The sequence below is a fragment of the Eschrichtius robustus genome, chromosome 1 (genome assembly GCF_028021215.1).
Source record: "Eschrichtius robustus isolate mEscRob2 chromosome 1, mEscRob2.pri, whole genome shotgun sequence".
Lineage (NCBI taxonomy): Eukaryota > Metazoa > Chordata > Mammalia > Artiodactyla > Eschrichtiidae > Eschrichtius > Eschrichtius robustus.
The window spans coordinates 54,569,679-54,589,057 of record NC_090824.1 but is presented as its reverse complement, the minus strand read 5'-3'; the positions used below and the strand labels follow the sequence as shown (position 1 = coordinate 54,589,057).

The following is a 19,379-nucleotide window of genomic DNA, read 5'->3' as shown; positions in this document are numbered from 1 at the left end:
AGATTGTTGTGAGGATTAAGTGGCTTAATACACCTAAAGCAATTAGAATAGAAACTGGCACATAGTAATTACTCAATAGATTGTAGCTGCTATTTTTATTAGCTGTTGTTCATGAATACATGTAAATAAAGTAATTATTTTTGGATCCCAGCAAAGCCTATGCATCAAAGTAACACATTTATTTAGTTCCTTCTACATGGCATGGTTTGTTCTAGGCCCTGTGGCTACATTGATGAAGAAGTCAGATAAAATATTCTATAGGGAGCATATATCCTAGCAGGGAGACAGACATTTTCACATTAATATTTACTGTATTTATTATTCAAAAAGTGGAGAATTAATTGCTTAAGTCCCTGAATAGTAGAGGAATCCTGACTAAAGTGGCATTCGTGGGCAAGAGGGAAGGATGAGTCAGGGATGGTGGGGACCGTAGTTTTAGATTTAGAGGTAAGTAAGACTTGGAAATTCACTAGAAGAGTTCTTGGGAAATTTATTAAAAACAGTATATTCTAGCTTACAGCCTAGAAGACATACAGGTACCATTATTTCAGATGTTTTAAAAGCTGTTCTTAGTTTACCTTCATTAAGAGAGTAAATTTAACATATATATGCGTGTTTTTCATTTATATATATTAATTTCTTAAATATCTATTTTTAGGAAATTAGAATAATTGTTCAATTAAATGTCAGAAGTGAAAAAACAGTGTTTATAATCGTATTCTATGTATTAATTTGTACTTTCTACAAATAGTTATCATGGGTCTCTCATGTACTGGGTACTGGGAATACAAAAATATTAACTGATAAAAGATAATTTATGATAATTTTGCAGTAGTGTCATTTCTATTTTGGTTGACTTGGAATAAATTTTTAAGGTATAAAAAATCATTTGAATAATGTAGTATTGTTTAGAAAATATTTTAGCAGAGTAAAACTCATCTTTAGAATTGTTTTTTTTTTGTTTTGTTTTCCTGCGACTTTTTCATTTTCCTTCTTTATAGGGAGAATGCAGCTATGAATTGGAAATTAAATCTTATTTACAAATGGAAGATGTTAGCTCAACATCTAGTGCTCCCAGGAATGAATATAATCCTTTTGCCAGTGGCACCTTTACTAGTAACAAGAAATCTTCATTTACAAAGAATATAAATCGAGGCAAATCACTCTCAATGACGGAATCTGATGAAGAATGTGCTGAAAATTTTAAACAAATTCGTATCAAACCAACTGAAATTGCTTCTCTAAAAAAAAAACCTTCCAAAGAACTGAAAAAAGATCAACCTAAAAAAGAAAATAAGGAGGTTGTTATGGGGCCTTTAGATACTGATGGCAGTTCTACTGCTGAAAATATTTTTCAGGTAGACCTACTAAATGATAAAAGGGTATCAGATACAGATGAAGTTGCTGCCACATGTGCTATCAGTGAAAATGTAGGTAATCAGTCATGTGGATTATTAGCAGATTGTCAGTTTACAAATAAATCTACTAGTTCATTTACTGGAAATTTTTTAGATTCTGGTTATAACAGTTTCAGTGATGAGAAATCTCTTTCTTATAGCTTATTTTTTCCATTTGAGGATGAGCTTTATATAGCTAGAACAGATGACAAATTTTATAATTGTCATTCATTAACAAAAGAGGTGCTAGCTAATGTAGAGATATTTTTATCTCATTCTCCTCCGCCTCTTAGTGCACTCTCAAATTTGGAATATGAAATTTCTAAGGGTTCTGCACTTGAGAACTTGCTTTTTCTACCCTACACAGAGTGTTTACAAAATGACAAATCCACCTGTTTGATGTCACATTCAACTATAAATTCTCAACAGAATTTAGAATTGAGTTCACTTAAAGTTAATACTCATCCTTCTGAAAAAAGTTGCCTTTATGGTACAACTAATGATAAGATTTCTGCTGAACCAAGCTTCTGTTACTATGATAAAGTACATAAAGATATTAAAAATGAACATTTAGTATCCAACCATCATATTCAAATAAACACTGGCCCTCCAAAGTATTTTGTTGAAGAAAAGAATCATGATGTTGATAACAGTGGCCTCCAAATATTGCATACTGATCAGGATGAGAGTTTGCTGTTATTTGAGGATGTTAATACAGAGTGTAATAACGTGAACCTTCCTCCCTTGAACAGTAAATGCAAATCTTTATGTCTGTCAGACAAAACTGCTGTAAGTGAAATGGCACTGGGCTCTCAGTTCTTAATTTCTGATGAACTTTTGTTAGGCAATAATTCTGAACCCCAAGATCAAATTATCGGTGATACGAATAGTTGGAAATCTCATGAAGATTTGAGAGGTGTACATGAGGAAAAACTGAAGAATGATGAATATGGTTTTGACTGCTCTAAGGATTTATTTTCTGTTACCTTTGATTTAGGATTTTGTTGTCCAGATACTGATGATGAAATACTAGAACATGCATCAGATACAAATAAGAATAAAATTTTAGATGATCTATCTGGAGGGTGTTTAGACATTAAGGAGATAAATGATGCAAATTATGTTTCAAATCAAGCAGTAATATCAAGAGACCATGCTGATAGTTCTACGAGTGTAACCATTACTAACCCATCAAGTGAAGATAAGCGGAGTCCAACTTTTGCATGTTTTCCAATGACTGCAACAAAAAATAAAGAATTTATGTCTCCTGGTTATTCTCAATTTTCATTGCCAGTAGGAGAGAAAGTTATGAGTACACCATTTTCTCAGGCAAACACGCCAAACTCATTTTCTAAGAAGAGAATAGAAGTGGCTAGGAAGTCAGATTCTAATAAGGGAAAAATAAATCTACAAAGTTTCAAAGAAACATTGAATTCAACTTTTGATGATTCGGGACTTTCTATAGAAAAGGCTAAAAGCAGGGAACAAATCAATCTGCATCAATCCTGCTGTTCTGCTAAAGGTAAGATTCCATCTTTATAAAATACAAATCTTTCTAGAATGATTACTTTGGATCATATTCCATAATTTTTCAAAATGTAGTTTCTCAGTATATGGTGTATTGAATTAGGTAATCGATGTACTATATATTTCTGAAGTTGATGCTTACTGATACAGTATTTATTTTATCTGCATATACTTATGGCATGCATGCCATAGGAAAGGTATTATGCTAGACACTGTGAAATGTAGAAGTGTAAGATTTGGCTCTAGCCCTTTATTGTAAAACACAAACAACTGTGTGACATATACATTTGAAAAGATACCAGTAAAACATGGAAATAACTACCAAGTGAATAATAAGATGGCAGACATTTAGGAGGTTCAGAAGATGAAAACATTTTGAACTGGATTAGATTGGAAATGTTGACTTTAAAGGTAGGTTTTCATTTTGGCTCCTCAGGAATATTCATGATTTGGATATGTTGAAAATAATCAGGAGGGAATTTGGATGTTATAAAATGGTGAAAACAAAGGGGAAGAAGGAAAGTGTAAGATTTTGGTGGGGTAGTATAAAGTAGAGGATTTATATAGCAAAATTTAGAAATAAGACTGTATTTGGAAGATTGAGATAAGACCATAGCAGATCTATAGGAATCTTTGGATTTCTGTGATCTAATTCTACAGAAAACCCAGAAAATAGATGTTTAGTATTAAAATGATTTAAATATCCTTTAGATCCTGTTATAGAACCCAACTCTAGTTTGTGTATAGATTATTATAGCAGGCCATTTATGAATTTTATTCTTTATGGCTGAGGAAAAAGAATAGTTGTAGGGTAAAATGAGAATTTCCTTTGTAAATCTTTTTCTTATCTGTTCTCATTAGCATCAAGGGCATGATTCATGAATGTTTTATTTAAGATAAAAACTTATTTAAAATAAGTTCTGGAAATACAGTTGATTTTTAAAAACTGACTATTCTGCATAGTTCTGGAGGTACTCTGACATGTGTATTTTTACTAAGTGTGTTGCCTGTGATCCTTTAGTATTTGCTTTAACACCTTTATATTAAGTCTGTGTTAATGGGTGAGATGATTTTTCTTTGTGTCATATTTGCATTAAAACTTTTTTTCTAGCATTGTACTTAACTACTAACCATGAGCAATATAATTCTGAATACATATACATTAAGGAACAATTTATTAGGGAATATTTACTTAGTATTTATTATTCCACTTAACTGAAATAGAAGACTTAGGATAATTTGCCATGTTATATATGTATATAATAATAGTTAATTAAAACACCACTAAAGCAGTTAAAAGGAAAGCCTCCTGGAATGATTTGCTTATTGTAGCTGAGCCCTGCATTTAACTGTGGCTTCCATAGAAGATAATGAAAAAAGGAAAATGAGTTGGATTATATAGTGATCATCTACAAAAAGGATTTATTCAAGTTTATCTGTCTGGGTAGATGTTTTATTAGTATAGAGTGTGAGGAGAAATTTACTCTGTGAGTTTGTATTAGTTTTTTATTGCTGTGTAAAAAATTACTCCCCTTAAATTAGTGGCTTAAAATAACATCTCACAGTTTCTGTAGTTTAGGAGTTTGAGAGTTGCTTAACTGGGTGGTTCTGGCTTTCTCTTAGGGTTATAGTCAAGATTTCACTTGGGGTTGCAGTCATCTGAAGACTTGACTGGGCATGTAGAATCTGCTTCCAAGATGGCTTATTTGAAAGTGGGGGAGGGTGATGGGAGGCCCACAGGAATCTCTGGTCCATAGCAATTCTAAAATCTAGCAGAGCTGAGATTGGAAGTTTCTTGATTAGTACTCAAAGTCTGGTAATAATTCTCCATGGTTCTTGGCTTTGTCCTCTGGATGCTCGGTTCAGTTTCATAACAGGTAGCACCTGTGGAGTTTTCTCAGCCTGCTTCCTTTTAGTGAAAATTTGGGGATCCAAAGTCCTCTTTTCATTTTGTACTGTCTCTGCCCCTTTTAATTGTAGCTGGCTGTGTTTCTTTGCATATAATTCTCATAAATCTTTGTGGCTCTCTTGTGAATCTTATTTGAGGTTCATTCCATTAGACACTAGCTATGCCCACAAATCTTTTGGAGGTAAGTCCTTCTCTACCTTTGGCTTCTCCTAAGATGTCTAGAGATAGTTCCTTAATCTTCTTAGAAGGCCTGTTGTTTGAGAGGAAATGTAAGAGACATCTTTAAAATGTTTAGAGGGCCTTTTATCTGACTGAATGGTACTCTAAGGTACCACCTTTGATCTTTCTGAGGTCTCAAAGCATTTACAGTTACACCTTCAGCACCATTTGCACAATAGCTTCTTAGCAGTCTTCTAGATTAGATCTTTGCCTGGAACATTTCTTAATTTAATATTGTTTGCCAGCTGGAGGAGCTGTTAATCTTCAAAACCAGCAAGTCTCAACTGTTTCCTCTTTAACAGTACTTTCTTTAGTTGCTCTCTCTCCTTTCACATTTTACTTAAACAGGAAGAAGCATAGGTAATACCTTAAACATTTTGTCTGGAAATCTCCTTACTTAGATCACCTCATTCATTAGGTATATTTTCATTTTGGGGGTTTTTTTTTTTTGGCCACGAGGCATGTGGGATCTTAGCTCCCAGACCAGAGATTGAACCCGAACCCCCTGCATTGGAAGGCGAAGTCTTAACCACTGGACCGCCAGGGAAGTCCCATTAGGTACATTTTCTAGTTTCTGTGTTACCACAATGTTGCTAAACTTTTTGGCACTACATTAAGGATCCTCTTTCCTATAATTTCTAATAAGGTTTTTCTTACTTCTTTCTAAGCCCTCACCCATGGCCTCCTAAATGGCCGTTAATCTTCCTACAAACAATTCCTTTGAGGCTCTTCAAGCTTTCACTAAAACTTTCCTCAAAAATCCTTTCAGCTTCTGCCCACTCTCTAGTTCTAAATTTATGTCCACAGTTTCAGGTTTTGGTATGGTAATTCCCTATTTCCAGGTACCAAAATCTGTGTTATTTATCTCTTGCTGCATAACAGATTTCCTCCACAACTTAATGACTTAAAACAGCATATATTATTTCACCGTTCCTTTGGACAGCATATATTATTTCACCGTTCCTTTGGACAGCATATATTATTTCACCGTTTCTTTGGACTCTTTAGCTGAGAGTTCTGACTACGGATATTTTATGAGGTTGCAGTCAAGACGTTGGCCAGGGCTACAGTTATCTGAAGGCTTGAATAAGCTTGGAGGATCACATTGCCATTGGTTGAGAGGCCTCAGTTTCTTGCCATGTTTGCCTCTCCATTGGGTTACTTCCTCTACTCTCATTATATAGCATTTGGCTTCCTCCAGAGTGAATGAGGCCAGAAAGAGAGCAAGGATGAGACCTCTTATGACCTAGACTCTGAAGTAACACACCTTCACTTCCATTATATTCTTCTGTTAGAAGCAAGTGACCAAGTGTGGCCCACCCTCAAGGGTAGAAGAATTATGATCCAACTCTTGAAAGGCAGGCATATCAGAGGATTTATGAACATATCTTAAAACAGCCACAGGGCTTTTATACAACGTTTCATAAAAACACATAAAAGGTGTCTTCTGTCAAAATTTTATGAAAGTACAGAAATAGAACTTTCTTTAAGTACCTGAAAACGTGAAGGATTTGATTTCACATGAGTGTTTTGTTTTTTAACATTCTTTCTACCCCTGAATGTCTTGTTCCAATTACAACATTTGGGTGACTGCCAATTTTTATTTTACACTTACTCACAAACACATATGTATATGTACACATATGTACATATATACATTAAAAAAAATCTTTTCATATATTGTTTTGTAGCCTTCAACTAGAAAGAGAATAAGACACAAAGGGCAGAAAGACTATAGTAGGTTTTAGAGATGAATTCTAGAACCAGTAAGACTAATAAAATTGTATTTTGCACTCTTCTGGACTTTTTTCAGTTAATTTGTAAAACTGAACCTGAGTTAAATATATGTTTATTACCAAGAGCTATCATGTCTTAATTTCTACACTGGCATTGTTTTTATTTTTCTGTTTTTTCCCATGCTGATTTTTGGGCCAAATTTCTAAAAAACTATCTTGTTTGAGAGTGAATAAATGTTGAGATTGCCAGAAACAATTCTTATTGGACCCATCAATAAAATAGTTGTGGTTGGATAAACTTAAATCTGTTGACCAGATTCATTATTTTTTAATAAGTTATAGATGAACAGTTAACAAGCAGTGAAAGTGAAGATGATGAGATTTTCCGAAGAAAAAGTAAAAAGACAAAAGGAAATGTTTTGGAGTCCCCTGAGGTGAGTCATTCAATAATCACAATAACATGATCACATAGTTTTTTGTTCCTCTTATTTTTTTTTTGGCCACACCGCATAGCATGTGGGATCTTAGTTCCCCAACCAGGTATCGAACCCACACCCCCGGCCTTGGAAGCATGGAGTCTTAACCACTGGACCGCCAGGAAAGTCCTTTTGTTCCCCTTAAAACTATTTTTTTTTTAACTTTTTACTTTATTTATCTACTTTATCTAGAATCAGAAAAATAGCGAAGTTGATTCTCCACTTCATGCTGTCAAAAAGCGCAGGGTTCCTCCAAACAGAGTAAGTAAATAACAAATAATGTATAGTAATTCCTTTTGAAATAAATATTACAAGAGAAATATGTGTATAGATGACCATAGGTATGTTTGATCTTATGGGTATATGTTTAACAGAAAAATAGATAGTAAATCCTATGTGACTGGAATTTCTATTTTAATTTTAAACTCCTTCAAAAAACTATTCCTATTTTTGTCAGTACACTCCAGCAATTCAGATTAAATACCTACTTTGTGTCTTCTGTATAAGATGTTGGGGATACTGTAAAGATTATTTCCTCGTACTGTTAAGTCTGCAATCTAGTAGGAAGGATAGATAAGTAAGTGGATAATTTCCATATAATTTTTTAAGTTAAGTGATAAGAAAAGATAAACCCTTAACCTAGACCTTGGGAGTTCTGGCAAGCTTCTTGAAGATAACACCTTACTTAAATCTTAAAGCATCTGTGGCAGTTAGGGAAGAGAAGGGAGAACGGAAGGCATTCCCAACAGCTTAAAGAAGGACACAAAGTGGGGAAACAGCATCTATTGTTTTTGGATTGTAAAGACAAAAAGTACCAGGAAGTAAAATTGGAGAAAAATCTGGGTGAGTTTTTGGAAGGCCTTATTCTTTCACTTGCTTACTGAATGGGCTTGAAAGAAGGAAAAGAAGGAGTCCACGATGACTCTCTGGTTTTGGCTTGGGCTAGTTGGCAGATGTGTCACATCTTTAGAGAAAACAAGAAAGAGTGGTAAGTTCAGTGTTGAACATGTTTGAAGTTCATGTGGGATAGTAAAGTGACAGTGTCTGGCAGGCATTGACAACTATGAGAATGTGAAATCTGGGTCGGGGGACAGGTCTTAAGGCTAATAGTATTCATTTGTCATCAGTTTATATCTGATAGCTAAATTTTGAGATTAGGAAGTCTTGTGTGTTTTAATTCTCTAATACAAACTAGTATAATCTGTGCAAAATTAATTGAAAATGCAATCAGTCCATATTAACTTTGTATACTCATATAAAACTTCATTAGAAAAATTGCTTTAACTTGCTACTTGAACTAGAATGTCTGATTGACTTACTAGAAGTGAATTAAAATATTAATAATGCTGATGCTCAATCTACTTTAACCTAAAATTATTCCCGTTAATTGAAATTATTTTGATAAATTTCTTTTGATTCTTTTGATTGGTTTTATATTATTCTGTAAGAGATATTATAGTAGGTTTCATAGTCAAAATTTGTTGTTATATTGGTTTCTTAGTTTGAAAGGACTCATGTATGTTTGGACTGATTTTGATAGTTGTATTTACAGACTTAATTTTTTGTGTGTGAAGCCCTTCAGGGTCTTCTAAAGGAAAGTGTTAAACTAAAAACACAAGTTTTCATCAGATACATTCAATTTCATACAAAATTGAATGAATACTATACTAGTATTACTTATATTACCTAATTTATTATTTTAGTACTTAGAATTACCTAACTTTTAAATTCTTAAGTATTGTGTATTTATAACATGGCTCTGAGTTGTAAGAGCATTTTATTTTTCTAACAAGAAAATGTTAGGTCAACTATTTAAAAAGGAAAAATGAAAACAGAAGCAATAACCCTTGAGAAACACATTAAGATACAACACGCCAAATATATTTTCTCATGCAAGAATTTTATTGAATTTTAGTTAGATTTATCATCTAGTGATGAGAGTGAGAATTTTAGCAAACGACATCCACAATCAGCAGACTTCAAGGATCATAATAAAAGAGGCATCAAAGTCCAAAAGAGACTGAGTCACCTAAAGGTAAACTTTTTTCAGTTTCTTATTTTTATATAAATATACTATGTATTTTTTTTTATTAGTAAAGAACAGTAGATTTTACACAGAAGTAGATTTTTCTCTATCATTTCTTATAGGAAAAAATCCCAAAATTAAAAAATATTTTGACATGAATTTTACTTTTTGTATTGGAATTAAAATCTTAAGTTGTGGTATTTTAGTTTCCCTTTGTGTTTTGAAACTATCTTGCAGTGTTGTGTTATTTTGAATGACTAAATGAAGAAACTTTAGTGTATTGAGGATTTAATATTCAAATTGAAGAAAATATAGAGATAGAAATCTGAGTTTTAGAATATTTGCTTTTGTAATAATTATATTGTTTTTCTTATCTCTATCCAATATTCACATTCTTGGAAAAGAATTCTCAGCACCTTTTTGTCTGATCAGTCTTTCTGTGGTACTGTATTTTTCCTGGCAAAAATTAATTAGCTGAAAGACTCAGGAGACTTTAGGCTTATTAAGAAACATTCAGCAAGCTGACATGTTGACTTGTACTTTATTTTATTCATAACAGAATTAAAAGAAGAAATTTTAAATAGGTATACTACTTTATTATTTCTTCTTGCAGTTTTCTATTTTTATTATTTTTGATCTTAAAAGCACTGGCAAGAAATCCATTTTCCAGAACTGTTTCCAATTATTTGAAGAAATAAAATGATTTTCTTAAAGACATCTTCCTTTTTTCTCATTTATCTTAGCTTGTAGCTAGGAAGTTTTTAGATGATGAAGCAGAACTTTCCCAAGAAGATGCAGAATGTGTTTCATCAGATGAAAATTATGAGTCAGAAAATGAACAAGATTCCTCGTTACTTGACTTTTTAAATGATGAGACTCAACTGTCACAGGCTATAAATGGTAAGTGATATAATGATGCTTCTTTTTCTTTTAATTTTCAATGCCTTTAATGTGGTTATACTTAAATATTCTAGTCGGTTTCCAAAGAACTTTGACTTTAAAGGGAATTAAATTTGTCGTGTGTAAAATACTTGGTCATTTTCATTCAAATTCTGTTAATATTTGCTTTATGTGAGAGTTGATTGTTTATAGGCTTCTGTTAATTTGATTATGTCTCTCCAGAATGACCTAGTTGGCTCAGTGTCAGATGTTCATTTAAACAAGTATTTAGTGCCTACTATGTGCCCAGTACTATGTAAGGTTCTTGAGAAAGCTGCATCTGTGAGCAAAATGGACAAAACCCCCTGCCCTTATGAAGCTTACATTTGAATGGAAGAAGACAAGCAATATACATAATAACTAAATTATTTAGTATAAGATGAAAACTTTACAGAAAAACAAAAAGAGTTGAGTAAGATGAAGATTTGGAGTGGCAGCAGTTAGGGGTATTAACAGACAAGCTGCAAATTTAAGTAAGGTAATTAGGGGTAGCCCTCATTGAGAAGGTGACATTTAATCAAAGACTAGAAGGAGATGAGGAATCCAGCAGTGTGACACAAAGCTAAATTTAAAACCAGCTGAGACACAAAGCTAAATTTATTAAATTTGCTGAGACACAAAGCTAAATTTATTAAATTTGCTAAGGGAAGGGAGATCTGCTTTTCGAAAACAGTTTCCCCAAACAATGCTTGAGCAGGTCTTCTATACAATATATTAAGAGCAGATGATTCAGATTGACTTTAATAGAAATGGGAAAGATTGTGGTGGGCTATTCTGTATTCGTATCTTTCACAAATCTTGCCATTATTCTGCTCCTGCAGTGCCTGATATGATTTGAAACAGCAAAGTTTCCCAAGGTCCGTGACTTTAAAGAAAAAAGGCTTTAAATACAAAGTTCTCGGTACTATGTCGCTGATACTGATATGATTTGCAGAATAAGGTTTCTTTTGCAGGTCTGTAGTATTGTATAATCTGGTGGGAGAATGTTGTTGCAAAGATGACAACCAGTGTGAAGGCCCTGAAGCAGGAGTGTGCCTGGCTTGTTCAAGCGAACAGCATTGTGACTGGAATTGAATGAGTGAGAAGGGGAGTAGTAGGAAGTGAGATCAGAGAGTAATGAATGAGCAGCCAGCTCATATTATTTCAGTAGTATCGCTCTAGCTTCTGTGTTGAAAACAGCCTATTTGGGAGCAAAGGTGGAAAAAGAGACCATTTAGGAGGCCATCGCAGGAATCTAATCAAGGTATGTTAGTGGCTCCTACCAAGGTGGTGGCAGTGAGAGGGTGAGAAAGATTGGATTCTGGTTACGTACAGCTGACAGGATTTTCTGATGGATTAGAGAGAAAAAGAGGGAGTCAGTGGGCTTGAGCAGCAGGAAGGACTTTAGTTGCTGCAATTGGGAAGGTTGAAGGTGGAGCAGTTGGGATGGAGAGTAGGGAGATCTGAAACTCCATTTAGAAACAGTACGTTTGAAACGTAGGATTTCAAAGTTTTTTTTTTTTTTTTAAGAAAATCTCAAAATCCACATTATCTTTTTTTTTTTTTAAGCCTCATTTCTTAGGTACTCTTTGCTATATAACTTTAAAAAATGATAGGCCTATGAATCTCACATGAATTATGATTTCTGGAAAAAGCCAGATTCAAAAGGTTACATACTATATACTTTGATTTATATGACATTCTGGAAAAGGTAAAACTATAGCAACAGCAAATAGAATAGTGGTTGCCATAACTATGCATTTGTCAAGACTCAGAACTATACCCTAAAGAGGATGAATTTTATTGTATATGCATTATGCCAAAAAAAAATCTATAAAACAAATGAAAAAAAATCTCTGAAAGCTCCTTGTTTGAGTCCTTTTGAACAGTAAACTGGAAATAAAGATCTCACTAAATTTTGTAGGGATTTATCATGAGTAAGAAGTGGGTAGTTAAGTCAGGAGAATATCTAATAGTTGAAGCTAGCTATGGAATGGAGATAAGGGAAATATTATTCAAAGAAAAGCTTATACATCTTGTCCCAAGCATGATAGTCATTAAATTAGCAATGTTATCCCTCAAAATAACCTGTTAATTAATTTAATCACTCTAAAAATATGTAAGGGGAAATGAGAGACAAAAATAAAGTTGCTTTCTGATTACTACCTTAAAAAAAAAGATAGGCATAAATAAAAACCTGTGTTTCCTAGTTTTTGCTTGACTGAAAATTATGAAACATACTTACTGTTGGCTGTGGCTTTTGATGTTTTTAAGTATAGGGTTTTTTTGCCTGGATATTTTATGTTTTAGTTTTATAGAATGCTTTCTATAAATCAGATACAGTTCTAAGGTCTTTGTGTACATTTATTTTTCATGAAAAGGCACTCTCCTAATCTTCGTTATCAGAGGAGAGAGATAGCTAAGGCAGAGAGCTTAAATAAATTGTCCATGATCACCCAACTAGATGGTCTGTCAAAGGCAAAACTCCTAACTTTGCATTTTTGAATAATTGTTTTTAGACATGTTTCAATATCTATTAAATATCTTCTGTGTAAAATAATTCCACAAATTTTGAATCATGTGAATTTGGGATAGGTCAAAGTTAAATACTTTGTTAGTTTTCATTTAAATAATTTTGCTATTTGAAATTTTTTTTTATCTATACACAGATACTGAAATGAGAGCTATTTACATGAAATCTGTGCGAAGTCCACTGATGAACAATCAGTACAAAATGGTCCATAAGAAACATAACAACGTAAACATTTTCTCACAGGTATGAACTATAGAAATATAGTGGAGAATTTCCTGGTGGTGGTGTTGAAATATATTCCTGTTAGTGAAGCCTTCATTTTGTTTCTAAAATTGGACCATCAGAACTATTTGCAATAATTTCTGCCCTGAGTAAGGAAGGTGGGCTAAATGAATTCTCAAAATCCCTTTTAGTCCTAATTTGATCAAATTATCCTTTTGTTAACTTGAGCTAATTAGAATATACTCTTAAATTGTTTTCCAATTAGGAGAATACTTAAAGGAAGTGAATAGAACTTTATCATCTACTAGTTAAAATTTTAATTCTTCTATGTTGTCATATTTCTCTTGAAAATTAATTTTTTCACAAAAATGGTATATCCTAAAAATTATAGATTATTTTTCATTTATGGATAACAATTTCATATTAACCTTATTTATTTATAAATTGCCATATTCACCTTGGAAATATGGTCATTCTTATCTGTACTTTCATTGTGTTTATTATATAGCATTTATCACATTGTTTATAAATTACTGTTTATTTTTCTGGCTACTTGCACTAGACTGTAAATTTCTAGAGGGTAAATCATTCTTTTTTTATTCCCAAACTCCCTATTTTCTTCCATAAAGAATATAATCAGAAAGAAGATGTGGTATATATATATAAAATGGAATATTACTCAGCCATAGAAAAGAATGAAATTTTGCCATTTATGACAACATGGATGGACCTAGAGGGCATTACGCTAAGTGAAAGAAGTCAGACAGAGAAAGACAAATACTGTATGATTTCACTTATATGTGGAATCTGAAAAACAAATGAACCAACATAAAAAAGAAACAATCATAGACATAGAGAACAAACAGGTGGTTGCCAGTGGGGAGTTGGGGGAGGAGAGAAATAGGTGAGGGAGATTAAGAGGTGCAAATTTCTAGTTGCAAGATAAATGTCATAGGTATAAAATGTACGGTGTGGGGAATACAGTCAATAATTATGTAATATCTTTGTACAGATTGTAACTAGACTTATCCTGGTGATCATTTTGAAATGTATGTTATGTAACAGGAACTAACATTGTATTGTAGGTTAATTATACTTCAAAAAAAACCAAACTCACTCGTACAAAAAGAGGCCAAATTTATGGTTACCAGAGGCAGGGGAGTGATGTAGGGGGAAGGAGAATTGGATGAAGGTAGTCAAAATGTACAAACTTCCAGTTATAAGATAAATAAGTACTTGGGATGTAATGTACAACATGATAAACATAATTAACACTGCTGTAGGTTAAATATGAAAATTGTCAAGAGAGTAAATCCTAAGAGCTCTCACCACAAGGAAGAAATTTTTTTTCTATTGCTTTAATTTTGTATCTGTATGAGATGATGGATGTTCACTAAACTTATTTCATGACGTAATAAGTCAAATCATCATGCTGTACACCTTAGACTTATACAGTGTTGTATGTCAATTATATCTCAATAAAACTGGAAGAAAAAAAAGAATATGCTCAATATATGTTAGTGAGCAAGTGACTGACTTAATAAAGTAAGTGAAACAAATATTCAGAAAGATATGAACTTAAAAGAATATGTTAGAACATGCTGATTTTATGAAATTTATAATATTCTTATTTTGTATTTGTATTGTAGATTCCTGAGCAAGATGAAACCTATTTAGAAGACAGTTTTTGTGTTGATGAAGAGGAGTCTTGCAAAAGCCAATCAAGTGAAGAAGTCTGTGTTGATTTTAACTTAATAACTGAAGATTGCTTTGCAAGTAGGAGCAAAAAATATAAAACCCGACGTGCAGTAAAGCTAAAACAAATGAAGATGAGACAAAACTGTGCATCTTCAAAAAAAAAATTATTCAGAATTATTTTACCAGATGATTCAAGTGAGGAGGAAAACGATGTAAATGATAAACAGGAATCCAGCACTGTGATTAATCCAAGTGCAGTTACCAAGAGTGAACAACAAAGCCACTGTTTGAATTTAGTGCCTTCTGGGTCTTCATTGCAGTCCAGGGACCACTGTAATCCAGTTGTTAATCAGTCGCCAAACCAGAGACAACAGACACCACTTAATTTAAAGGTTACAGTTTCTGATGTCTCAGACTTCAAACCTCAGAGCCGTACTAAAATTGAATCTACCTCATCATCATTCACTACTGTTGATTCACAGAAAGACTGTAGAAAATTTCCAATTCAGTTGAAGGTATGAATCAGATTAGAGTAAAAAAGTCTTCGAATGTTTACCGAAAGGTTTTTTTTTTTTTCCTTTCTTTTGTGTTAAATAACTAGGTCAAAGAAAAATTAGCAAGTGATAAAATTCTTCAGACAAGAAACCAGCACACTAAATTTTATAGCTGATTTGTAGGATGCTTATTTTTAAAATGTGTTAATAGTTTTCTGTAAGGCAACCTGCTAATTTTATAAAAAGGTTATAGGAAATGGGCTTCCTACAAGGTAAAATTAACAGAATTTAAAGCTCAGAACTAGTTTCCCCAGATTAACTTTTCTTTCCCCCTCTGAAGGCTTCTGGTATGTAACTCTCATCTACGTATTGGGGAGAGGAGTTTAAGGGTACCACCTGATTTCCTTCCTTTGAATTTCTTTCCTTCCGGAATGGTTACTATTGCTGAAGTAATCCCTAAAATCATTTTCAGTTTTTAAGAGTTCATAGTTGCAGTAGTTTTGCTAAAATAGGGGTTAAAGTCATAGTAATAGGAATCCCTAGACCTAGACTTAGATTTCTCTTTTATTCCAGGTGTTTCAGCCCATTCCACCTTAGCAACATGCTCCAGTGTCCACACAATGGCCCTCAAATTGCTATTTCTAGTTGTAAATTATCTCCAGGCTTTTTTTGCACAAAGTTATTTCTGGAAGGCATAATTAGATAAAATTGACTAGATTAAGTCTTATAAATAGATTGGAGAACAGCAAAGTACTTAATTTCCCTGAGCCTCGGTATTCTCAGCTGTATTAGAAAGATAGTAATCCCAAGGGTCAGGGTAGGTAATACTTGCACAGTACTTTCAAAACCAGTAAGCACTCTCTACATTTCTACTTTGCCATGCTGTAACTAAAAAAAATAGATATAGGCTAGTAATATTTTGAGGACTGTGAAGAAGGATAAATAGAGTTTTAACAGAAATGTGTTTTAACTTTTCTTCTACTATCTAATACTATACATATAGTATGATTCTTCTTCAAATTAGGAGGGGAAGGAATTTGCGATAAATTTGAGAAGACAGAAAATAGACTAAATATCCTGTCAAAAACTGTTAGATACTAAAAATGTTAATATTTATTTTGTCATGTGTATTGCAGACAGTATTCCTTGTTTGTCATTTGCCTTTGTTTTGTTTAATAGTGGGTTTTGCTACAGGAAAATTTAACTTTTTTATACATTTCCAATTTTTTTCTTTATAGTTTCTGACATCAGTGTCATGTTTAAAAAGGCCATTTTGTATTCCAAGATAACTAAGTATTTCCAATATTTTCTTTTGGTTCTTTAGTGTTCATTTCTTCCTTCATTATATTTATTCCTTTTCTTAAAAAATTGAATATTACATATATTTTAAAGATTATTCTGAGTGATTAGGACTTCCTCTTTAGCTTAGAATACAGAAAGCTGGAAAGAGCATTGCTCCCATCCTTGTAACAACAGCAAAAAAAGCCAGATAATCTACAAAATCATGTTTATTTGGATCTGAGGTTGCAGGACAGCCAATTAGCCTGATATCTAAGGAGACAAGTGCCTCCAAGGAGAGACTTGCTGATTTGGGACAGTCACTGGGCACTGTATAATCTGGTAAGAAGAATTCAGCTAAAACGTTAATGAATTGCAAAAGGCAACGGGATAGCGTGAGCGTTTAGAACCCCTGGGAGTTGCAGAGAGAAGGGTAATTCACAACCACTTGTGGGCTCTTTTCCACAGAGTCATCAGGTGTTCACAAGAAGATTGAGAATCAGAGAAAACCTCCTTCCCAGTGCAGGCCTTGGGGAAGTGACCAGAAGCTACTGTGGAAAAGGCACCAAACCCCATCTAGTTCCTTCTCCCCTATTTCCCCTATGGAACAAAAAGCATTAAACTACTGGGGGAAGAACAGCAAACACTACAGGCTTCAGGGCTTAGGTGAAGACCCTTTGCAGATGGAGGAAAGGAATAAGAGAGAGATGCTCTACATCTGAGAAAGGGGCAGGAAAACATCTTGGGCCTAGAGCATTAGAGATCTCTAACCATTTGGGGCAGGGAGTGGGGGAGGATCATTGAGAAGTTCCCATCTCTTAGATCCAGGGACACAAGTCCTGCCCAAGACAGGCTGAACCAGGACAATAGAAACCCCCCTCCCCCCGCCTGTCCCCACACTCCTAGCACTCCCTCCAACCAGGCTAGCAAGCAGTAAGTGAGAAATAAAAGCAATCTACTGCTGAGAGAGGGACAAGAGTATGGGGAGAAAAACTCTCTGAGAGACAGGTTTACAAAGAAAGCTTAAAACTAAGAGAATATTTAGAAACTGGCAAACAAGCCCAGACCTCAGCTCAGTTTGAAAGGACTTTGTGATGTTTTGTCATGGGTCCAAAGCTATTTCTGTACTTTGGTAGAGCTCATATTTACCTCAGTCACTACTCTCCTACACAAGATGTTTGGCTTTCAACCAAAGGTTACAAGATACATAGAAGGAAGAAAAAAAACACATTCTCAAGAACCAGACTCAGATATGACCCAGACATTGGAACTATCAGACAGGGAATTTAGAATAACCATGATTAACATGTTAAAGGCTCTAGTGGAAAAGTCAAACAAACATGCATGAACAGAAAGGGAATATCATCCAAGAAATGGAATATATAAAGAACAATAAAGTGGAAATGCTAGAAATGGAAAACATGGTAAAAAAGATGAAGAATGTCTGCAATAGGCCCATCAGTAGACTCAATGCAGCCGTGGAAAGAACCAACAAACTTAAAGCTAGGTCAATAAAATTACCCAATCAGAAATATAAAGAAAGAGTGAAAAAACAGAATGGAGCATTCAAGAGCTGTGGGACTGTATGCAGTATTCTAAGATACACGTAATTGGAATTAAGGAGAAAAGAGAGCAAGTAAAAGATATAGTTGAACAAGCAATGGCTGAGGATTTTCCAAAATTAATCAACATTGGCATACAAGTATCTGAGTCTCTGGTTTCAATTATTATGGGTATGTTACCTAGGAGTGGAATTCCTGGGCCATATGGTAACTCTTTAACTTTGAGAACTCTCCCCACAGTGGCCTCACCATTTTTCATGCCCACCAGCAATGCACATTCCAGTTTTTCCACATTCTCATCAACACATTTTCCTTTTTAAAAAATTCTAGCCATCCTACGAGGTGTTAAGTGGTAGCTTGGTCCTTCATCTACATAGTCACTTTGCTGATGTTGAAGGAAGAAAAAAAAGTATCAATAAGAAAAATCAGCCTAGGTGTTAGAAGTTTATGGCGCTAACATATATATAACTGATCATGATTGATGTTTTCTGCTTTTCAGGATACTAGTGCTCTGGAGGATTCTGGCACTTCAGTGGCATACTGTTCCAATTCACGACCACACTTGGCTGGCACACATGCTTCTCGTAGACTTCCACAGGAAGGCCAAAGAACTTGTATTCTTGTAGATAGTCGTGAAATCACTTCTGGTTCAGAAGTAATTTCTTCCCTAAGAGCAGTTCATGGCTTACAGGTCGAGGTTTGTCCTCTTAATGGTTGTGATTATATTGTGAGTAACCGCATGGTGGTGGAAAGGAGGTCTCAATCTGAGATGTTAAGTAGTATCAATAAGAACAAGCTCATTGACCAGATCCAGTACCTACAGAGCATGTTTGAAAGAATATGTGTGATTGTGGAAAAGGACAGAGAAAAAACAGGTTTGTATTTTTAAATGGTTTTGTTTATAAGGCTGTAAAGGAACCTATTATTTGGTTCATTATCCTGTCAGGATGTGGGAAGCTCTTAAAATTTAAATAACTGACTCATGAATGTCATTTCATATTTATATAATGCCATAATGTTTTTCATTAGTCATTGTGTTTAAATGCAGCTTGTGAGAATCAAAGGGTGAGAAATTGAAGGCAAGTGAACCAATCATAAGTCTTTTTCTGGGAGCCCCAGAAAGGGTGAGGGGCCCTAAATAAGGCAGCAGTGGGGGAAAGGAGGAATCAGGAGGTAAGTGAAATCAGGAGGTAGCAGGAGTAAGTGGGAGCAATCAAGAATTACTATTGAGCTGACTAATCTCTTGATTACTGGGCAGTTAGGTAGTGGTGCTGTTCATTGAAATTATGCGTATCAGAGAAACAGCAGATTTGAGGGACAAAGAAGTGTTTAATTTTGAATATGTTGGGTTCTCAATGGGTCACTAAAATGGATGCTTAGGATG

The 19,379-nt window shown here is 34.1% G+C and overlaps 1 protein-coding gene across 2 annotated transcripts in view; it reads left to right on the top strand.

Annotated features, from left to right (window-relative positions):
• FANCM (FA complementation group M) overlaps nt 1-19,379 on the top strand; it is a 55,268-nt gene that overhangs the window by 33,469 nt on the left and 2,420 nt on the right. The window contains exons 14-21 of one of the 2 annotated variants that reach the window (XM_068545752.1): nt 1,002-2,919; nt 7,125-7,222; nt 7,457-7,525; nt 9,180-9,299; nt 10,034-10,190; nt 12,878-12,984; nt 14,613-14,696; nt 18,495-18,870. In XM_068545752.1, the coding sequence (XP_068401853.1) occupies nt 1,002-2,919; nt 7,125-7,222; nt 7,457-7,525; nt 9,180-9,299; nt 10,034-10,190; nt 12,878-12,984; nt 14,613-14,696; nt 18,495-18,870 (2,929 nt within the window). Of the gene's footprint in view, nt 1-1,001; nt 2,920-7,124; nt 7,223-7,456; nt 7,526-9,179; nt 9,300-10,033; nt 10,191-12,877; nt 12,985-14,612; nt 15,177-18,494; nt 18,871-19,379 lie in introns of both variants that reach the window. The other variant, XM_068545743.1, reaches the window with a different exon arrangement.